Genomic DNA, 15,974 nt, shown 5'->3' on the forward strand with positions numbered 1-15,974 from the left:
TGTTCCAGCCCTTGGAACAACCCTGCCAGGAGCTCGTTCAGCTCTGGTGCAGTTACTGGACTTCTCCTGCCTGTCATTTTGTGTCTCTGCTCCTTTGTGTTCATGGGAATGAGCCTTCAGTCACATAATTTCATCTTTACATAGTCCATAAATTGTGTACTCATTTAGGTTCACTTCTTGAAGTTCTATGGGGTAAAAAGTCCCCAGATAGCTCTGTGACCACTATCTGAGACCCAGATAGTCTCTTAAGTCTAACCCCTTCTGATGATTTCCCTAACTGTAAAAAATTTGTCCACTCATTTCTGCTAATTCCCTTCTACGAACTTCTTCTTTGTTCTAAATATCCTCATGTTGTTTGCTTTTTGAGCAGAGACACAGTCTCTTAAGTTTATAAGAAATTTTATTCACTTTTTAAAGGCTTTAAATTCCCATGGGCAGAGGGAAGGCTTCCTGTCCTAAAGTCACTCACTCTACCTCCAGAGCAAACAAGGTGCAGTTTCAACTAGAAGCATTGGGGATGGTGTTTTGGGAGAAAGACCATGGGGCCCACTTCCAGTTGCAAAACCTAAGGCAAGCCTTTACACCAGAAGCAGGACTGCAGGGCAGCTGTCAGTGTTTTTTGAATAAAAGCTGTCTCTGATCTACACCATACATCCCATGGTCACGAGGAGATGAGGTGTGATACACACTTTGCCTGAGTGGATGGGTAAGTGGGTAATGAGGATTCCTGATCTGCAAACACATCCCACACAGATCAGAGCTTCAGCCCCACCAGTCCTATACTGGTAATCCCAGAGGAACAGGTCTCTCCTTCTGATTGCTCAACATGCTAGGTCTATGGATGACAGTGTAGCTTCCCTGCACTGCAGTTCTTGTGCTTCAGCTCCTGCATGGTATCAGATGACCACGTGTGGTGTTGCTCCCAAAGGACTATCACTTTAACAATTTAATACCTTTCATATTAAATCATTGATACAAGGTGGCAATGGCTCTGCTAATCACACAGCCTGAGGCTGAGCATCTTTGACTCCTCCATCCCAGAGGCAAATTATTCGTTCCCACCAGAGTTTCTATAACCCTCCAGCCCTCCATCCAAGGTACAAGAGAAGAAACATTACCTGTGCTACCAGCTCATACTGGATTCATCAGTTCAAACTTGGCAGATGTTATCACAGCTTATTTGTCTGGGCAATTCTTCCAGATAGACTAAACTCAGCAGAACTTACCATACAGGGAAGTTCTTTGTTTAATATTTGCCAGCAGTGCAGGGAGACTTGTTTGCCTGTCCTGAATTATCTCTGCAATTATATTTATGAAGGCAATTAAAAGTAATACACCTCTTAAGAAATTATCAGAGATTGCATCTGACCAAAAGTGGGACTCTGTCAAAGTTGACTATGATAGTGGGCCATGACTTGTAGGATTCCTTTAGAAATGCAGTGCTAACAGAAGAAAGTACCCCTTTGATCAATATGTCCGAGGGGTTCATGCCACAAATCTCAGACAAGGAGCATTCTTTGTTAGTGGAAATCTAGGTTGTTTCACACACCAGCATTCCTAAAGAGAAAGGAAATGTAAGAGACAGACTTTATCAGAGCAAAAGATGCATAGAATACTTGAAGGATCCATTCCAAGTGACAAATGGAAGAGTGAGGCAGGAGAACACATAATTCACTTGTTTAGTGTCACAGAATAAATTTCCATTTGGAATTTGGTTCTTTATCTCACCTAAAGGCAATCTAATCCTGCCTAAAGACAGGTTCTCAGCCAGTTTAGGCATTATCTCTGACATATCAATGAACATGAATTCACTTTAGTATTTTAGTGGAGCAGGTTACATGTTCCTGTATTTTCCTGACACTTCACTGCATTAGATGTGCTTCTGTTACTGTGGCTGTCTAAGATGTCACCTTAGATGTCTAAAATGGCAAGATTTTCAGAGCTAGATATCTTCTGTTGCTCCTGGAATACACAGGTGTTTGGGAGGGAAATACACTTCCTGTAGTGCATCTTATTTAGGCACTGCAAAGACCAAGATGTGAGTCATTGCTCTGAGTATAACATAATATTCCTAACATTTTGAGGGAGGAGATAGTTGGCCAAGAGGGTAAGACAATTATGGCCCTGTAGTTCAGGTACACACTGTTAACCACTGTGAAAAAAGGAGGGCTCAAGAGGTGATGAGATGTGAGGAAAAATATAAAAATATCTAATGGTTATAAAGCATTTGTTGAGTAAATATCCACTCCTTGATTTTTAATACCCTGTTAAGTAAGGAATTCTTTTCCCCTGGGCTTGTGTCTGAAATTATGTTGTAGTTACTTTTGGAATATCAGGTCTGAACAGTTAGAAGTTTTTCTTGTCCCAGGTGGGTGTTTCTCTTCTTCACTGAAACTGTCTTTATGAGTTCATTCAGCTGTCGAGTAGTTTCACTTGCATCATCTCCACAGACCCATTTTAATGCCTCACAAAGTGGACCTTTATGTAGATATTTATTTATTTAATTTTTTTTTTCTATAAGTCCATTCATGGTTTCTGATCACTCAGTTGGGCAAATTGTTTTTGGCTTTTTTTCCTGAGGTTTATACAATGATTTTCTATGCACATATTTATCTCAACAACATAAGGAACACCGTTATCAAACAAGGACATCTTCTAAGAGGTTGTTATTTAGGACATGTCCTTCCCACCATCAAGTGAAACCGAGCTGGTTGATGACATCTCAGAGGAAGGAAAGTCTCTGCTAATTAGTAGGGAGTATCTCACCTCCAGTACTACTCTAACAAAAGAAAAGAGCTTGCAGAAAAAAAAATCAATAGTTTGCATCTATTGAAACTTGCTCTGTGAAAAAAAATTAACAGCTGTATCAGCCTCCAGATTAATAGCCTAGGCAATTAAAACAGGCATGGATGGCATCTTGCTTCCAGACTTGTCCTTCAGTTCTCTTAGATCATTGGGTGGCAGCAGAAGGCACAGTTTCTCAGTCACAGGCTGTCTGGGGTTAAAAATCTATTGCTTTCATCTATGTTTCTCTAAATTTCTATATAAGCACATGAGCATGTTCTTCAGGAGTGCTGTGATCTATGTAGTCCCCTATCCAGTCACCAATGTTGGAGAAAAATCCATGTTGGGTCAAAAACATAACAAGAAATGAGGAATTTTTAGATTGAAACATCTTGGATTTGCAGCTTTGTGAAGTCATAATGGTGATTATGCAGAAGATTTGGAAGTTTGGAGTTTTTTGGCTCCTTCCCCCCCCCCCCCCCCCCAGAATTTAGATTTGATTCACTCTCTCTGGGAAGAGCAGATTGAAGCTGCCAATGCACAAGTGATAGGAATTGTCTGAAGGGAAGTCAGGTTCTTGATGATGCTTTAACTACTCTGATCTAGCCATCCCAGCTCCTCAAAGCAGCAATTCCCGATTGCTTCTTCTGACTGCTGGTCTGAGATCTTTGTGAGAACTGTGTGCTGTCAGGGCCTCTGTACTCACCAGTAAATGAACCAAAACTGAATGACTTGGACAGAAAATTCACCCACTGTGTTCATTTCAAAATGACAATTCAAATGCAGGTTCGTCAGGTAGCATTGATCATATGACAGCCAAAAGATCACAAATGAAATCAAAGTTTTTGGTTTAGATATGTATGTGCCATAGCTTTTCTACAATGACAAGCTTAGCTAGACAGACCAGACTCTGGAAGCCTGATAATATTTGGAGACCTATTTAGCTCAACTGTAAATGCCCTAGGCAAATTGGCTTTGTTCACCTGTTAGGAATGAAATGAGCTGTGTAGCTGATTAGTGTGGGGTTCTTCCAGCCCAGATGTACAAAGGACAGCCATCTGCTGTGCATCTGATCCACGTATTATACAGTGAACAAAGTCCACTTGAAATTTTTCAGTATTCACGTTTGGGAAGTATCTGAACCACTGATATAATGTACCTTGAACCTCTGTTTCACATGAGAATACTTCTTGTATGTAAGTGCCACTTTTTTCAGAACACTTAGGAAAGGTTCCTAGGAATCACCTGTAATCATGCCCATGAAGAACTGCAAGAAATTCACTGATTTCATCCTTATGAGAGTTCATTTATCATTATCATTATTAATACAGTTTTATTTTAATTGCTACTTAAAGGAGCAACTAGTCAAGTATAAGCCATGTTCAGTTTGTTTTAAGAAGAGCTGGTGAAAGTACATGGAGAAATGTGCAGGAATCAAAAGGGAACACATTCAGAGATACAGGCAGATGCAGAGTCGCTGTGTCCCAGGGACTGACTGGACAGCCTGAAAGGTCCCTAGAGAAAAGAGGTTCTTGGAGCGGGTGGCATCTTGCAGCTTCAGCTCAGCATGCATAGCAAGATAAATCCCTCTGGCAGCTCCTGGCTGTGCCTTTTACAGCTTCTACACTGCCATGCCACATCTTTGCTGGAAGGTTCTGGGGTCATCTGGATCTGTTCCCCAGGACCAGCCACCCAGTCACATGCCAGAAAAACTCTTTTTGGGGCTGGGAGACATCATCTCCTAAGCAGTGCATGCAAACCCCTCTTTCAACTTCACCCTGTCCTTAGTCTCACTCATCCACTCTGTGGAGCTGCAAGATCTACCCAAGCCTACAAGGGAAATCTACCTGTCCCACAGTGGTGACCAAGTAACACATCACAGTAACAATACCAGACTCAGGCAATGAGAATACTTGTCACAGCAAATTGCCCCAAAGCCTTACAGAAGAAATGTGGTTTCAGATATGCCTCTAACTAACCACAGGTACTTAAGGGTTTAGCTGCATTTGTGCCCCACATGGACAGAGGAAAACAGGCTGTGTGAAAAATGTCACCCATCTCCTCTCCCTGTCCTTTTCACTATCAAAGTGCCTATTCATATCAGTATCCACTTGCTGCTGACCTTCTGCCAACAACAACCTACTTCCCAGCTGTCCCAGCCTACTCAGCTGAGTTTTCAGGCTCACTGCCCGTGGCTCCCTCACCCCAGCCCAAACTACAGAAGAAGCTGATACAATTCTGTTTACCAGAAGTCCAACGATTTCCTTTTATTTGGCTCTAATGCCCTTACCAGCCCTTGTTAGTGTTTGTTATCCCATGTGGTTCTGAGACTTAAAAGAAATCTGAGGAATCTATTGCTCAGCAGATTTATCATAACATGATAGTCAGCTGAACATCCCAGGAGGGCAAAGAAATTTCTCTGACGCAGGAATCTCTTCTGACACAATTCTTCTATTACTTTGGGTAAAGGCACTTTCACCAAGGCCAAATACAGTTTGTTTCACTGGGAAATGAAGAGTATATGTTCCTGTCATTTCCAGTATTATGTCCTTTCTCTAGGCAGTTTGTGTGATTCTCTCTGGGGATAACTAGATTGCTAACTCTTCTTTTTCCTTCTGCCACTTTCCCAGCACATCATTACAGTCTGGCACTTGTTCCTCTCTATCTGTTGGCCTGCACAGATCCCACCCCACCAGACACCTTCCTTTCCAGGTCCGTGCCCCTTTTTCACCTGCCGATCTCGTTCCTCCACATCTCGCCCAGTATCTCCTTTCTGCTCCCAATTTCTTTGCAAAAGTCATGCTTTAACAGTCTCTCTCCCGTGACATTCCATGCCGGCCTGGCTCCCTGCCCCAGCATCCCCCTTCTCCCGGCACAAGCCTGCACTTGTTGCCCGCGGGGGGAGCTGGGCGCTGGGCACGGGCTGCAGCCCCAAGGTAGCCCCAAGCGCTCGGCGCTCGCTGCGGCGGAGGAGGGCCCGTCTGGCCGCGCACATGACGGCACGGTGGGAGGGCGGCCCCGGCGGGCGGCTCGGCCGCGCCACCGCCCAGCGGGCGGCAGAGGCGGCCCCAGCGCGCACGGGCCGCGGCGGCAGGGCCGGGGCGGCGGGAGCGGCGGGAGCAGCCGGGGCAGCGGGGGCAGCCGGGCGTGGAGCCGCGGCCGGAGCGGGGCAGCGCGGTGCTGAAGGGACAGCGCCCGCCCCGCCCCGCCCCGCCCGGCCAGCCGGCGGGGAGCACGGCGCGGAGCCCCGGGAGCGGGGCGGGGGTACCCGGCTCCCGGCCCCCGCCCGGAGCGGCGAGCGCGGGAGCTCCGTGCTGCCCCCGCGGGAGCGGCGCCCCGGGCCCCGCGCAGCGCCCGCCGCCGCCCGCCCGCCGCGCCGATGCCGGGCGTGGGGGCGATCGGGGCGCGGTGCAGGCACCGGCCGCGCAGGAGCCCCAGGAAAAGCCCCAAGGCAGAGCCGGGCCAGGCCGGGGCCGCCATGGACGCGGCGATCTGGATCTACCAGTTCCGGCTGATCGTGCTGGGCGACTCCACCGTGGGCAAGTCCTGCCTCTTGCACCGCTTCACCGAGGGCCGCTTCCCGGGGCCGCTGCACTCCGACCCCACCGTGGGGGTGGACTTCTTCTCCCGGCTGGTAGAGATCGAGCCCGGCAAGAGGATCAAGCTACAGCTCTGGGACACGGCGGGGCAGGAGCGGTTCAGGTACAGGACCTGGGATCTTACCCACACCCTCTCCTGCCCTCTCCCCAAATCTGTCGGCCTCCGGGCACACCCTGCTGCCCTCCCGGCCCTGTACCCTCCTCATCTGACACATCCTCGGCCCTAAGGACTTTGCCTTGCCCTTTAGCAAAATTTCCCTGCACCCACTTGGTTGCTGTGCCCCAAGCAGTCCTCCATCTCATTGCCCTCCAGTGGCCCTAGCCCTGTGGCCCACCGTCCTTCTTGCCTCAGTGCCCTCAAGTTCCTTCCCAGTAGTTTCCTTCCCCACCCTTTCCCTTCAGACGCAGCAGGTAACAGCTACTCTTCTCCTTCCAGCTGTCACTGTGGGGTAACAAGTGGCCTTGTCCTGTTTTTTCTTCCCTTCCTCATTTTTCCTCTGAAGTCCTGGACCTACCATGGCAATCCCTCCTCCACGTTTTTTTCTTTTGTTGCTGCAAAAGGCCTCTGCCTAACTCTGCATTTCTTACTTTGTCATCACCTCCGAACTCATCCTCCCCTGCAGTATTTCACTCTGCCATTAACTCTCCCAAGCAATCTGGAGACCAGGCCACCTCCCAGCTCTTCTGCCTTCCAGCACAGCAACACTGTCTGCACCAGTGCAGCCAGTGCAGCGTGGAAGCCACTGGGCAGTCAGCTAGAGTCCCTTATTTCAGTGTTTTGTCTGCCTTCTGCACCTGCTGTGAGCTGTTTGTTGCTAGAAGTCTTCACTAATACTGCTAGCATTTATAATGTAGTTAAACTAGCTCAAATGCTGCACTGAGTATTAAACACTCTCCTTTGTCCCCTCTGTTACAAACAGTAGCAAAACTACCCTCTTTTCCTCCCCCAGAAAAGTCTCAGTCGTTTCCCAGTTTGCAAATTGATACTGTCACTCACTCACTCTTGTGTCTCTGTTGTATCTGTAGTGCTTGCCACTTCAGGCAAGTTGTGCATGGATTTTAGTTTGGACTTGGGGCTCAATAGATATGAATTCATGGCATGGGCAAACGCATAGCCCATCTCTGTGACCACACACCTGTTGTTATTGGAACACTAGCAGGAGGATTAAAATGGACCCCTTCACTGGCCACAATCAATTCCTCTGAACTGCCTGTCTTCTCTTGCAACAGTTGTGCAGATGCCCACACCCAGCTGAAGAGGTGGATTGCACTGTTTTACTGGAGGACAACAACTTTTTTTTCTTTATAATAACCATTAGAGTGAAACAACAAACAACTTTCCTGGGCTTGCATGAGTCAGATGTATTTTTGCAGGTAGGCTTCTGAAGGGTTAGCAAAGAAATTAACAGTGTTAATGGAAAGCTCTTGGCATTTTTCACCATCTGTGCATTCCAGACAGAATGTAGAATACTTGTAAATTATTGAATTTGCTGACAAATAACCAGGATGGCCAATGACAAGACATTCAACTTAAAGAAATGCAAATACACAGAATCTTGCATACATTTAAAATCAAATGATGGCAATCGTTTAACCCCGGAATGCTCAGGGAATATACACTGATGAGTCATGCAGTCAGCTGCTCTTAAATTTACCTCTGTGTTTTTTCTAATACTCAGAAGATGCAGCCTGAAGAAAGTAGTTTTAAATATTTGCATTTGATTTTCTGCTAAGACAGTTTCTTGTCAGTTGATGTACTAAATATAATAGTGCTTATTGTACAGTCTGTTTTACATTTAGTCAAAGAAATTATAAATATTTTACTACCTTACGCCACAGGTTACAATGTTGCATTCTGTTCTGCTAATGGAGAACATTACAGATCACAAGCAAAGACGATTTAGGGAGGAGCTAATTACTCCAAGAAGTTCTCTAATACTGGGGAACACCAAGCAGTTTGCAGTTCTGATTTCCAGTTCTGCTCTGGCTCACTTGCCCTGGGATTTTAGAGGACGTAAAACCTGCATTTAAAGCTCTCTGGGGAGTTCCCTGCATGCAGGGAAAACTACTGGCTGCATAATAACCCCCTTCTTTTGGTCCCAGGCATTAGGGACACTCCCAGGGGAAAAGGAAGATGTGACACACCTGCCATCACATTCTCTTGAAAGATGTCATGTACTTCCTTGGAGGAGTTATTTGGGAAAAATTCTTACATGTCTCTAGCTCACTGATGATTCTGTATTTTAACAGGATTTTATACATTGACTTATAAATCATCTTTAACATGCCCTGAAATAGCAGCTATTGAATATATTTATTTTGACATCAATCAGGCATCACTAAGCAGACTCTCTCATTGTCTGAGGTGCCACATGGACAATAACAACATAGTCAGTAACACCTTTAACATCTTACTAGAACAAGAACCTACAGACTTGCTTAGTATAGACTCAGGTCTGTAATGCGGATTAACGTAAATGAAAGGTACCTCCTCAGTTTCTTTCTATCTTCAGATCAGTCATTTAGAGCAATCTGCTATTTTGTTTGTGTTTTACATCATCTACTTTGCCATGGTTTTTGTTTGTTTGTATAATTTTCCTGTATTTAAATCAAATAATATATTTAAATCATGAAACCTCCAATGCCATAAAATGCTCGTGGTGCTAAGACTGAGAGTTCATTTCCGTAGGGGCAAAATATTGTGGGGATGCTTCCATTAACCCACTTTTTAGTAGACCAGGATATTAGACACATTCTGTTTCTAGTACATCTTGAAAATAAAACACTATCCTATTCTTTTTCAGTAAGCAATATATATTTTCAAAATTATTACATTACAATGTAGTCTTTAGTCATAGTATAAAAATAACTCTTCAAAATTACATAAAGCTTTTAGTGAAAGTTTGGTTCATCTGGTAAAGATCAGTAAGATCATAATGAAAAAGAAACACTGACTTAAAGCCTCCCTAAAGCCATAGTCTGATGTGATTATACAAAGACTCATGGAACCATGGAATACCCTGAGTTGGAAGGGACCCAAAAGGACCACCAAAGTCCAACTCCTGACCCTGCACAGGATGACCCCAAGAATCACACCATGTGCCAGAGAACATAGTCCTAGTGCATCTTGAACTCTGCCAGGCTGGTGCTGTGACCATTCCCTGGGCAGCCTGTTCCAGTGCCCAAACACCCTCTGGGTGAAGAACCTTTTCCTGACGTCCAACCTAAACCTTCCCTAACACAGCTTCTGGCCATTCCCTCAGTCCTGTCACTGCTCACCACAGAGAACAGATCAGTGCCTGCCCCTCCTTCTCCCCTCACAAGGAAGCTGCAGACTGCAATGACATCTCCGCTCAGTCTCCTCCAAGCTGAACACATCCAGTGACCTCAGCCACTCCTCACATGGTTTCCCCTCAAAGCCTTTCTCCACCTTGTTGCCCTCCTTTGGACACTCTCCCACAGTTTAATGTCTTTTTTATGTTGTGGCACCCAGAACTGCCCCCAGCCCTGGAGGTGAGGCTGCCCCAGCCCAGAGCAGAGCAGGACAATCCCCTCCCTTGCCCAGCTGGCCGTGCTGTGCCTGATGCCCCCAGGACAGGGTTGGCCCTCCTGGCTGCCAGGGCACTGCTGGCTCATGAAGTGTAAAAGCACTGTGACAGGTTGTGTGGGGAAGTGGTGGCATCACCATCCCTGGAATTATTTAAATATTTGTAGGTGTGTCAGCTCAAGGAAGTGGTAGAGTGCTGAACTGTGCAGTGCTGAATTAACAATCAGAGTCAATTATCTTAAAGATTTTTCCCAGCCTAAAAGATTCTGTGGTTCTATGATCCTTTTCTCAGATTCTAGAAAACCACTTAACATGATATTGTATGTATTGATGTTTCTTTAAAAAATTTTGTGTTGCTTTTTTTCTTGAATTGCTGTTTTTTAAATCTTCTCTGTTACACAATTTTTTTTTTTGGTAATGAGAAAAGTAGTTTCAAATTATACATATCAGAAGTACACAAAAAATGACTTGTTGTCTCTCCAATATATTCACCCAGTTTTTGTGATGTACAGCACAAAGTTACAGGATACTTCTTAGTCATCTCCAATAAAAGCAATACATACACATAATTCAATATAATGCCTTAGATCATCAGCTACTGTAAATTAGCACATCTCTAATGAAGGGGCTTGCAAGAGATGAGGGTACTGACTGCTGTGTGTAAGTATCCAAAAACACGCAGAGGGCTGAGTTTCAGTACTCCAGTTTATAGATAAATGATAGAACAACTTTTTATATAGAAATACTTGGCAGGTGATGCATTGCATTTTCAATACTAACCTACTTTCTTTCCTGGCTAATGCATTTCTTTGTTTTCAAGGTTTGGGGTGGGAGCAGGGTTGTTTGGGTTTTTTATTTTGGGTTTGTTTTTATTTCTTAATGAAAGTAGGTTTTATTAGCTTTTACCTCTCCATATCAAATCCCATTTTTGTCATCCACATTTGCTCTTACTAGAACTATCTGAATTATTTTTCTGCCTTCATTTGTGTTTGCAGACACTCTAAAGGAAAAAAATGGTTAGGAAAAACAGAAACAGATCTTTATAGTACCTGTATTTAATACTTCACAAGATATGACACCCTTCACTTATGTTCTTAAACAATTTTGTGAAACAGTGTGCCATTTTTCATATCCAGGCCTTGTGAATTAATCTGAGGTTAAGATCCTGTTGTCTTCACATTCAGAGAGACACTGCATGGACTCTATTACTGGGAATATAGAAAAGATCTTTCTAAGCATTAGGAGAAACAGCCCCTCCTTCTTATGTAAATAAAACAATTTCAAATGCTGTTTGCTGTGGCTAAATTAATTTGGATATGCCAAGAAATCTAAGTCTTCTTTATCTATGCACTTACCTATCTGTAAAAGGACTATTGCTGCTAATCATGCCTCTGTGTTCAAATTGTCATCAAAGACTGTATGAAATGTGATGAACTGAGAATTGGAGGGAGCTACTGTTATGAAAAGTTGTGCTATTGTGTACACTTCATCCTGCTTGCTAAAGTTTTGAGTTTTTGGCGTCAGCATCCTCTTCATAATCATGAGATAAAATGGAATTAATTCTTAGCTTAGGTTATGATTTCAAACAATGACTGTTTAGAAACTGTGCTTCTCATTTCATTTGGAGAATACTTATATATACACTAGTTATGTATTTATGCCAGCAAGAAGTGCTTGTGTACATTCCTTGGTAAGCTGTCACTTCCTTTAAAGTGTCTCTTCTCACCTTCTCCATTCTCTCCTACTTGCTCATGATTAGAGACTGAAAATAATTGTTTCGTTCCTATATCTTTTACTCTATCTCTCTACATTCTAACTTTTTTTCCTTATTCTAAAGCACATTGAAATTTTTTTCAACCAGAAGAAGAGTCTCCTATTTCCAAAATTCCTTCCAGTGAATGTTCTGGAGCTTAGAGGGCCCAAAAGTAAAAATAACTCTTGCCAGCCCTCATGCTAAAAACATGCAAATTTATAAAATATAAAGAGCTTTTGAACTTCTCTGTGAGAGAGATGCTGGAGGTAGATGTGTCTCTTGTAATTAGTTTGTGTTTGCCCAGCTCACTCAAAACTTTTGGACAGTTTTGTTCTGGGAGTTTCCTTTCTCTGCCTGCTACCTGTTGATTTCTGCATGCACAAAGAGTTATGATTAGCTTTTAAAGAATGTTTCTGCAAGGATGCAAAAGGATATGCTTGAACATTGGCAAGTTTGGTCTCCAGGTTTCTTGACATATATGTACATATTTCAGTCTGAAATAATTGTTTAGAACAAAGTAAAGTACATGTTTATATGAAGCTGAATGACTCAAACTTTATACCAAAAGTATATATCTTTGCTTCTGTGAACATGTCCCACAGTTTCCTAATAAAGACTACTTTACAGAAAAATCCAGCATTCAATATTTGCCGTAGAGGTGTTGGGTTCTGGAATGTTTAGAAAGTGAATTTTGAATGTAGGAAATAAAATAATAGTCTAGTACATTAAATTAATAAATTTCAAGCAGCTTTAAAAAAGGAAAGTTATTTAATAAAACTTATAAAAACACATTTCCATATGGAAAAGTAATTGCTTTATTAATAAAATGAAAATGCATTTTAATTTTCCATTTTCTCTTTTTTCCCCTTCACAGATCAATAACACGCTCTTATTATCGCAATTCTGTGGGTGGCCTGCTAGTATTTGACATCACAAATCGACGATCGTTTGAGCATGTGAAGGACTGGCTGGAAGAAGCAAAAATGCATGTGCAGCCCTTTCAGATTGTGTTCCTGTTAGTAGGACACAAATGTGACTTAGTGTCACAGCGCGAGGTTACGAGAGAAGAAGCTGAAAAACTGTCATCTGACTGTGGTATGAAGTATATAGAAACTTCAGCAAAAGATGCCACAAACGTTGAAGAGTCCTTTACAATTCTTACCCGAGATATCTATGAACTTGTAAAAAATGGAGAAATCTCAATACAAGATGGATGGGAAGGTGTCAAGAGCGGCTTTGTTCCAAATGTTGTACATTCATCAGAAGAAGCTGTAAAGCCCAGGAGACAGTGCATCTGCTGAGTTTGTAGCATGCCAAAGAGCCCATGGGGTGTTTAGAAGATGATGCCAATCTAAATGACAGAAAAATAATTTTGAAACAACATTAGATCATGGCATAGCTGAGTCATAGAACGGTAATTTGGTTTTGTATCCTTCTGTCAAGGTTATAATCCATAACACTTTAAGTGCTTTTTTTCTTTACAGAGTACAACATAACTTTGTGTGGTCTTCAGGAAAATAAATTAAATATTGCTAAAGGGAAACCTAGTTCTATAGCAAGACACTGAGAAAGTGCAATAACCATCACGACAACATCTTCACTTGGGCTTTGTTTTCTGAATACTGTTTAAAATCAAGTCTTGTTAGATGAGGATCAGATGATTTCATTACTATTGTTCATCCTGCCTTAGCTTTGGACAAGAAAATGTTATATCTTATACTTTTTTAATGTGATTCTTTACTCAAGGGCAGGATTGCTAATGACCATTAAAGTTAGAATGCTGTAGAATTTGATAGTAAATATAACTCTAAGGAAAGCAAACTGAAAGATTGCTCAAATAGCAAACACTTTTGATATGACAATGAGTACAAGCCTTACTAAAGAAAAAGAATGTTTTAGAACAGATGATTTATTTGTATACGAAAATGGGGAATAGAAACAATGGAATTTATTATTAAATATTTTCTGAATTGCCAATGAAACTAAACATAACATGACATATGATCCAGCTGTTATTTGACTTGTGTACAAAACAGCTTTCCCAATCACTGGAGTTGCATTTCAGTGGCCAGATCCTCAGCTGGGTAATTATCATCGTCACATTGATGCCTACAGAATCACGTTAATTTACACAAACAATTTCCACATTAGCTTTAAAAAATAAACCCACTTCTAACTAGAAGTAAAAATAGTTAAAAAGTGCTGCAACCCATGGGAACCCAGGCCTTAAATTTGAATAGAGCAAGGACAGTTTTATTCTTAGCCAGCAAATGTTAAGCTGTTGTTTAAAAATGGAAGGTTTTAAACTAAAACTGTTACAAACAGAGCATTTGGAGAGGAAAGAATTTCTAAAATGATGCTCGTCTACAGAGAGCAAAGTAAGAGAGCTCCTAAGAAAGAAACTCATAATAGCTTTTAATAACAACAGTAGGAGAAATCTGTGATCATGTAGCATTTTACTGAGCTTGGAGTCATCTTTCTACTCCTCTGAATATAACACACACTAGCTTTATGCAAACTAGGTCTAGCACGTAAATACCAAATAAACCTATTTCTATTGTTTTGTAGTGGAATGAAAGATGACTTGATCTCCAGAGTTAATAAGCATCTACAATTTATTTGGCATAATCATAGCCACCAAACATCAAGCCAGTTATCTTCATATAAAAGTGTGTTATCATGTACAATTCTTCTTTTTCAAGATCCGGCAGCAAGTCTATCTAATCTAATTTTCTTCTTCAACAAGCATATGATTGGTTTTCTCTCAGGTTACTTTGACGTTCTTTTACAATCCTTTTTCAAATATTTTATACTATGGAGACAGGTTGTTTGGTTCCAGTTACTTTGTACATTTAGGGCAACTAAAATCATTGACTTCAAAGGGAACTAGAACTTAAAGTTTTTCTAAAGCCTGAGTCTTACTTGCACTGAGGCACAGTTACACTATTATGGAAGGATACAGAGGCCTTAATATAAACAGGAATCAGCCTTAATTCATTAGCAAATAGGACAGATAATTCTAGTCTCAGCATGCCAGAGAGTAATTGCTGTGAACCTGATTTTCTGTTAAACTACATGTGTTGATACCAAATCAACTTTGTAGGGTATTTTAAGCCCTCTTTACAAAGCAAACATGACTACAGATGCCAAAAGGTAGTGCAGAATCAGGCTGCAAGCATTTCATACTCATTTCTTTATGATATGAGGCTTATGTTGTGCATCTCAGAAGATATCTTTGTTGTTTAATTAATTAATTTAATTAAATCAGTGACTAGGGAGTCACCAGATCCAAAGTCCACCGCTGGCTCACTGTGTTTTTCTGAGCAAGGCATTTGTGGGTTTTGTGCCTCACCTTCTGTATCTCAAATATAGAGATGATTGTTCTTCCTTAAATTTACAAAAACTGCTGAAACCAAATCAGTCTATATGATCTTCAGTCCTGGACTCTATCCTCTGTGTGCTACCTGGTTTTGAGTGTTTACCATCATGGGATGTGGATACTGGTTTCTTCTGACATACCCAAATAACAATAACAAAAAAAATTAAAACAGACTTATAAGTGCCAGGTATTCCTGTGAATCTACATTTCATTGCATATTTCATTAGTTTTAGATTAAAGTCTTGTATCATTAATTTTTCTTCCTGAATACTCTGGAGCCAATTAGCTTGTCATTCTGTATGAAAAAAATTGGGTTGTACTGGGGGTAAAAGGACTGGGAGAAGAGGGGAGTGGAGGGGAGGTATGCACAGAGAAACAATCATCAGAGCAGAGCCTTAATCTCTGTTGTCAATGTTGTACCTGTGGTGTCACGTTTATTACACTGGGAATAGAGCTTTTAACCAGATTCAACTGTGTAAGGAACTGGTATTGGCCATGCAACTAGAAGAGAAGTTTACTACATTTTAAAGTACTGTACACATAGTTGTCTTATTTGTAATTCCTAAAAATGTAGATTAACATGTACTTTCAAACACTGTCTTTGTGCTATATTAAACCACTACTGTGTCTTCTCACTACACACTTGCAGTTGATAGAAATGTCTGATAAACAGATAATTTGTCAAAATGCGTTATTTTCTTTTCAGATGCTTTGCAAGATGATATGTAAGTAACAGCTTGAATAAGCTGTGGAATGGGTAATAGTTCAGTGCATGTATATTCTTTTTCTCCCCAAGGAAGCATGAATATTGACAACAGAATTAAATTCCCAGAAATTACAGCAATTAGGTAAATCTTACATGGTAGCCAAATTTAAAAAATAGAAAATATTTAATAAAAAGCCACAAACTTT

General features: G+C 41.8%; 1 protein-coding gene across 1 annotated transcript; it reads left to right on the plus strand.

Moving 5' to 3' along the window:
• Positions 1–6,163: 6,163 nt before the first annotated feature.
• On the plus strand, positions 6,164–12,984 carry RAB39A (RAB39A, member RAS oncogene family). The gene is made up of 2 exons (XM_058825681.1): positions 6,164–6,486; positions 12,558–12,984. Exons 1-2 carry the CDS (start codon positions 6,164–6,166, stop codon positions 12,982–12,984), a joined length of 750 nt encoding a protein of 249 aa, XP_058681664.1.
• The last annotated feature ends 2,990 nt before the right edge of the window (positions 12,985–15,974 follow it).

Source organism: Ammospiza caudacuta, chromosome 2, assembly GCF_027887145.1.
Source record: "Ammospiza caudacuta isolate bAmmCau1 chromosome 2, bAmmCau1.pri, whole genome shotgun sequence".
NCBI classification, from domain to species: Eukaryota; Metazoa; Chordata; class Aves; order Passeriformes; family Passerellidae; genus Ammospiza; species Ammospiza caudacuta.

Excerpts from the sequence above, each read along its gene's own strand:
- RAB39A (XM_058825681.1), top strand. The coding sequence starts at position 6,164 with ATGCCGGGCGTGGGGGCGATCGGGGCGCGGTGCAGGCACCGGCCGCGC. Across the intron at positions 6,487-12,557 it reads GCGGGGCAGGAGCGGTTCAG|ATCAATAACACGCTCTTATT; the intron begins GTACAGGACCTG and ends TCCCCTTCACAG.